This window comes from Octodon degus, unplaced genomic scaffold (genome assembly GCF_000260255.1).
Source record: "Octodon degus isolate 3935 unplaced genomic scaffold, OctDeg1.0 scaffold00072, whole genome shotgun sequence".
NCBI lineage: Eukaryota > Metazoa > Chordata > Mammalia > Rodentia > Octodontidae > Octodon > Octodon degus.
The window spans coordinates 8,695,666-8,703,010 of NW_004524648.1; the positions used below are offsets into that span (position 1 = coordinate 8,695,666).

Below are 7,345 nucleotides of genomic sequence, written 5' to 3' on the forward strand. Positions count from 1 at the left end.
TTAATCTAAGGGCTGGGCAGATAGCTCAGCAGACTAAAGCACCAGCTTAGACAGGCACAGGGACCGAAGTTTGATCCCTGTTGTGCTGCCGGTCATGCTGAGCCTGCCACTGAGACTGGGTATAGTGGCGCATGCCCATAATCCCAGTGCTTGGGAGGCTGAAAACAGGAGGATCACTATAAGTCTGATTTGTGTAGTGAGACCCTGTAGACCCTGTACTAAATAAAAAAATAAAAAATAAATTATGGCAGATTTTTTGCTATATTACGGGGATTTTGCAGTACCAAACAGTATATGTGTATTGTTAAAATTATGTAGGTTTATGAGTTTAGAAAATGGTTAAGAACTTTAGAAGTGTTTTTAAAAGTGTGGTAAAGATTTATAAGTGTGGGGAGGGTATATAAAGCCCTAAAAATATATAAATAGTATAATAAATAGAATGTCACTACACTGATTTTCACTTATTGCAGGGGTGTCTGGAACATAAGTGAGGGACCACTGTATCTTAGAACATTCAATATACAATTCAGCATTAAACATTAAATCATCCTGAATTCACTTTGCATTGTCTTTCTTTGAACAATACACTTTGCACTGTCGTATTGACCTTTCCTTTTTTTTTTCTATGGGAGGTATCATTTCAATAAGATGCCAACCCACTGAATGTAATATTGGAGATGTCCATAATAGATGTCCTAGTTGGTGTTTCGCTGTCCTGTATTTTTCAGTTATTTGGTCTATTGACCTAATCTAAATTGTGAATACCTTTTTGAACCCCTTTGTTTTGAAACAAATAGCAAGTTCCATATTGTTTGGTCCAAAAGGTACATAGTATTTTATAATATTTTTTCCCTCATTTTTTGATTATAGAATAGCTTGTTTGATATTGGTCAACACTATTAATGCAATTGATAGAACTTTTTTGTATTGAATGACTTTTCTTTTCTTTTTGGTCTTTTGAGACAGGGTCTCGCTATGAAGTTGAGGCTGGTCTTGAGCTCACTTTATATCCCACACTTGGACTTGCAGCGATTCTCCTGCCTCAGCTTCCTGAGTGCTGGAATTATAGGCGTGTGCTAACATGCCCATCTTGAATGAGTTCTGAAGTATAAAGATTATATTTAATGTACTTAAGGCAATAGTTTTATACATTGTAGCACAAAAGTATAGGTTATTTCTCCCGTGCACACAAAAACAGCCAAGAATTAGTAAAAGAAAATAACCAGGGGGCCGGGGAGATGGCTCAGTAGAATAAGCGCTTCCCTGGCAAGCTCAAGGGCCTGAGTTCAATTCCCAGTTCCACAAAAAAAGAGAAAAAAAGTAACCAGAAGTTCTTATTAGATTTCATTAGAAACAAATATCAGTGATGAGTACAGGCTGGACACGGTGACTCACAGCCAAAATCCTAGCACACTGGAGGCTGAAGCAGGAAGGTTGTCGCAAGTTCAAGGCTAGCCTGAACTACATAGTCTCAAAGACACACAAAATGAATATAGTGTTCTAAATAAAAAGAGTGGTCATAAAAAAGGTTATTCACCCAGTGTGGTGGCTCACACGTGTAATCGCAGCACTTGGGAGGCTGAGGCAAGAGAATCAGCTTGAGTTCAAGGCCTGAACTGCATTGCGAGACACTGTACAAAAAGAAAATAGTAACAGCAATAAAAGACAGACAAAAGAATGTATCTTGCATAAATAAGAAATTGAAATGATACCTGCCCAAGTGACACTCAGGATAGTACATGAACAAGATGCACTGCCTTAGGGTAAACTGTTAAGTGGTTGACTGTGATTGTGCTTCTTTTTTTTTGTTTGTTTGTTTTAGGGAAGGGTGTACACAGTGTTTAGGGTCTCACTACTAGATCGAACTTGTAGTGATCTGCCTGTTTACAGCCTCCCAAGAGCTGGGATTACAGGCTTGCGCCACCGTGCCCAGTCTCAGTTGCCATCTCAGTGCACCCTGGGAGCATGGCAGGTGCTGTACCTTCTTCTTCATTTTAAAGAATAAAATATAAAATTTTGAAATAAGATAATAGGGCCGGGGATATAGCTCAGTAGCACAGAGCCTGCCTGGCAAGCATGAGATCTAGAGTTCAGATTCCCTGAACCACTCGCCCAACCCCCAAAACCCAAGATAACAGGATGGTAATGATAGTTAATACATGACTCAGAGTACAAGATATAAGAATTTAATTTTCCAAACAATCTTAGCACAAATCTTTTCAGTGAACGAGGAGAGGGCTGGACATGTGGCTCAGTGGCATAAGTGCCTGCCTGGCAAGTGCAAGGTCCTTGATTTTGATTCCCAGTGGGCCCCCCCCCCAAAAAAAAAGAGAGAAATTAGTAGTGTAATTATCTTGTATATGTGTGTAATATACTATATCTCTACTCTGTCTTTCTGTCTGTCTGGTCTGGTCTTGTCTTTCAGCTTGCCAGGCAGGCACTGTGCCATTGAGCTGTATCTCTGGCAATATATTTATTTACTTAATGTTTTGTTTTGCTTTTCCTTTTTTCCTTTCCCCTTCTTTTCTCTTTCCTTTTGAACAGCTTCTTCCCATTTTACAATATCTGTTGTACTTTTTTTTTTTTTTTTTTTTAATGTATTTGGTGTACAGGGTCTCACTGTGCAGCTCGGACTTGTAGTGATCCTCCTGTTTTCAGCCTCCCCAGCACTGGGATTATAGGTGTGTGCCCACCATGCTGGGTCTTGGTAGCCAACTCAGTGCACCCAGGGGCTGGGCTGGTGCACCATGTGGGGCATGTGGTGCCGGGAATTGAACCCTGGTCCCTGTGTTTGTCTAAGCCAGCACTTAGTCCACTGACCTATCTTGCTGGCCCCATTTTGGGTCTTACTTTCAGCCTTTCACACTAGAGAGACAATACTGTGTTTGCACATGTGAGTCTGATTTTAGCTTACTTACGAGTATTGTCTCAAGTTGCACCCCTTTACCTATGAAAATCTCTAGTTTATCTTTCTTTGTGGCTGAGTAGTCAGTACTCCATTGTATAAAAAAACTTTTTTTTTTTAATCCATTCCTTTGTTAATGGGCATTTGGATTATTTCCAAGATGTAACTATAAGCATGGGTGCACATACTATCACTATGCTTTGTATCCTCTTTAATTTTGAACTTCCCCACCAGAATTCCATAGTTTTTCTTCTTTCCTTTTCTTTTCTGGATCTTTCAAACCCAGTACCTTGCACACAGTAGGCAAGTGCTCTTGTCACTGAGTTGTATCCCCAGTTCAGCCCCAAATTATATTCTTTTGTACACATTATGGTATTGATCTCATTTCTGTTTCAGTAACCGTCTTACTCATCTGAATGTGAACTTTTTGAGGGCTTTATCTATGTGTATGTCCTCTATAGTAGTTGTCTCAGCATTTGGCACATGGCATGCTCTCAATCTTTGTGTTGAATGAGTGACAGGTTTGTTTGTTTGTTTGCTTGTTTCCCCCGGTTTGGTTTTCTTAGGTTTTTTGAGACAGGGTCTCTTTATGTAGCCTAGACTGGCCTTTTTTTTTTTGGTGGAACTGGGGCTTGAACTCAGGCCCTTGCCCTTGCAGGGAAGCACTTATTCCACTGAGCCATCTCCCCGGCCCCAAAATTGTGATCCTCCTGTAATAGCTTGTCAAGTGCTGGGGTTACAGAGAGGCATTGCATGCTCGGCTTAGTTTAATGCCCTGTGCCAACCATAAGAGTTCTACTGCTAATGTGACTCATATTTGCTAAAATGTTTTAGGAAGTATACCTGCTCTTTGGTCTTATCTTGCCTTTCTTATTTATTTATTTTTCACCCAAGCTTATTTTGGGTGTGTTCTACCCTTTCTCTGTACTGGGAGGTATGTGGAAGGAGGTATGGGGAAATGGAGTGTATCTGATTTAGTTTGGCAGTATTCATGGTTTGGTTTTTGAGGATGCTTTCCTTGGCTGTAGAGAAAAACAGGTTTTCTTTTAGGCTTCTCAAGCTAAGAACAGTAGTAGAGAAAGGATTTGATTTTTTTCCAGCCTCAAGGTGGGAGGGTTTAACTTAGAAAGTGGTTAGAAGTTCCTAGCTAGAATACCCTTCACCACAGGTTTACTATGGATGGACTAATGGTGGCCTAAGACATGGATTCTTTAGGGAGCACGTGCAGGCAGCTTCATCCTCTCACTGCAGTGCACTAAGCATCTTCTGTATGTGCCTTGCTGTGAACACGGCAGAAGACTATGTGTTAAACAAATGGGGGCAGTTCATGAGGGGCCGGGGCAGCATTAGAACCAATATGTGGAAGCTTAGTTCAGATGCTTTTAAACACAGAAAGGACACATTTTTGTGTTCTCTTATGTCATGGCATAAGTTGGAAATAATAGCAGGTTCAATCAGCTAAGCTTATTGGGGGCAACCCAACTTGTTAACAGTAGAGGATTGGTGAGGTGAGGTACTGCTTAGCTGTATACAGCTAGATTTATGGATTTGGCATTATGTGAGATCTCTACCTGATTGCATCCAAAAAAGAGCACATTCCTAAATGAGAACTGGGCTGGTGAGATAGCTCAGCAGACTAAAGCGCCTGATTAGGCAAGCTTAGGCAAGCCCTGGGACTGAGGTTTGATTCCCAGCACTACATGCAGTGCCAACCCTGCCCCCAGGGCAGGCTCAGCTGACCACAGAGTTTGGGTGTGGTGGTGCATGCCTGTGATCCCAGCACTGGGGAGGCTGAAAATAGGAGGATAATTATGAGTCTGAGCTGCATAGTGAGACCCTGTAACAACCAAATACATTAAAAAAAAAAATAATAAGTAAATAATAATAAATGAAAAGTATTCATAATGAAGATGAAAGATGTTGGGTTGTTTCCTTTCTCATCAGAGCTGCTTCAATATGAAAGTGGTGTTGATGTTAGTTGATGTTATGAACACATCTAATCCCAGTGGCCTGGGAATTTTAGTACCAGGGATCCACTCAGAACCTTGAACTTGACAAGCAAGTGTTTACGCCACTGAGCTGTCTTGGCCTGGGAATTTTGGATCATTACTTGAGGTGATAGTATCAAAGCTTACACATGACTTTCTAGTCACTCCAAAGATACTGTATCTGGACTAAGATGTTGTTGGTAAGGAGCATGGAAGAACAGCACACTATGCAGATTTTAGGGTCCCCTTTGAGTTGGGTGTCTTAATATGTTTGGGATTTTAACCTGGCAATTTGGCATTGAGCTGAGAAGCCAGAGAACTGGGTGACCTTACTAATCTCAGTTCTCACTGCGTGGCTGTGACTTTGGGTAGCTTTAGTCTCTCTCTTTTTTTTTTTTTTGCGGAACTGGGGATTGAACTCAGGCCCTTGTGTTTGCCAGGCAAGCGCTTATTCTACTGAGCCATCTGCCCAGCCCTTTTATTCTCATTTGATCTCATCAATAAACTGAAATGGTTGGGGTAGATTTCTAAGGCCCTTTATGGCTCCAGTCTTTGTATTTATTTTATTTTATTTTTTGGCGGAACCGGGGATTGAACACAGGCCCTTGTGCTTGCCAGGCAAGTGCTTATTCTACTGAGCCATCTCCCCGGCCCCTTTTATTTATTTTAAAGAGGGAAAAGCTAGCTCATAGTTTGCTCAGTTTGTAGAGGTTGTAGTCCATAGTTGGCTGGCTTCAAGGCAGAGTGTTATGGCAGAGGGGCAATAGTTCATAGAGGCAGAAAACAAAAAGCAACAAGTGGAGAGAGAGATCCAGTGTTTTATAGTTCTATAATTTTATATGGTTTTTATTTCTTCTCTTAAATGTCTAGGTATCATCCATGCAGCAGAGGAAAAGGATTGGAAAACTGCATACTCATACTTCTACGAGGCTTTTGAGGGTTATGACTCCATTGATAGTCCCAAGGCCATCACATCCCTGAAGTACATGTTGCTGTGCAAAATCATGCTCAACACGTAGGTGTACATTAACTCTCAAATCTATGAGCTCTAATCCTTCAACTAAGTCTCTGGCCATAGCAGATGGCTCAGGTAGAGTGTTTGGCCAGTTATAGATGAAGCAGAAGCAGTAAGCTCTGGGGCTGCTTGAGTAGAATGGGAAGATTTGAGGGTTCCTGAGTACTTTTGCTTCCGAAAAGGAAATAAATTTTATAAATCCCCTTTCTAATCCCTCGAGATTTTTTTCATCCTTCAAATAATCTATGCTCATAGGTTCTTTTTTGTTTTTTTGAGACAGGGTCGTGCTGTGCAGTTCAGGCTGGCCTTGTGCTCATTTTTATATTCCCCAGTCTGGTCTCAAACTCACAGCAGTCCTCCTATCTCAGCCTCTCAAGTGTTGGGTTTGCAGGCGTGCAACGCCACACCTGGTTCTGGGCTGGTACGGCATGCAGGGCCGGTGATCACTCCTAGCCTCTGTCCTCAAGTTCTGAGCTCAAGATAGAGGTCAGGAAATGACTTACAAACCAGTGCCAGCCAGCTTGGTCATCCAGAATGTAGAGTGTAGTGGTAACAAGAGGATTGAAAAGTGAATAGTAGAAAATACATCTTTTATAAAGAAGTCTACAGAATCATCCAAGATGTATTAGGAATAAAATAGATATTGACTGGGATTCTTTGAATCTTTGGGTTACACAGAGTATGTATGTATGTATGTATGTATGTATGTATTTTGGTACAGGGATAAAACTAAGGACCTTGTTCTTGCTAGGCAAGTATTTATGCCTCTCAGCTATCTCCCTAGCCCCACAGAGTATATTTTGAAAGATCTGTTATCCTGGCATTTGACTTACCCTTACTGTTCTGGCTGTTGGGTCTATTGTTTCTGGTAGGTTCAGTTAGCCAGCTTGCCTTTTTTCCCTCTTTATCCCCTTCATTGTCTTTCCTTCTCCATTTTTTCCTCCTGCCCACCCGCCCGCCTGCCTGCCTGCCTTCTTTCCTTCCTTCCTTCCTTCCTTCCTTCCTTCCTTCCTTCCTTCCTTCTTTCCTTCCTTCCTTTCATTTTTTTCCTGGTACTAGGAATTGAACCCAGGGGGACTTTGCCACTGTCCTACATCCCCCACCCTTTACATTTTTAATTTTGAGACAGGGTCTTGCTAAAGGTATGCACGCTGGCCTTGAACTTGTGATCATTTTGCCTTAGCCTCCAAAGGAGCTGGGATTACAGGTGTGCACCACCACTAAATACATTTTTTTGTTGTACTGGTGATTGAACTACAAGCTTTTGTACTAAGTTATCTCTCCGGCCCATATACCTATGTATGTATGTATGTATGTATGTATGTATGTATGTATGTTTTGACACATGGTCTTGCTGTGCAGTTCAGGCTGGTCTTGAGCTCACTTTGTAGCCCAGGCTGATCTCAAACTCACAGCTATCCTCCTGCCTCAGCCTTC

The 7,345-nt window shown here is 41.6% G+C and overlaps 1 protein-coding gene across 1 annotated transcript in view; it reads left to right on the plus strand.

Annotated features, from left to right (window-relative positions):
* The window catches only part of Psmd11 (proteasome 26S subunit, non-ATPase 11), a 43,931-nt gene that overhangs the window by 28,101 nt on the left and 8,485 nt on the right, over window positions 1-7,345 (plus strand). Inside the window, 1 exon segment of the mRNA XM_012515630.2 lies at window positions 5,764-5,908. Coding sequence (XP_012371084.1) covers window positions 5,764-5,908 — 145 coding nt within the window.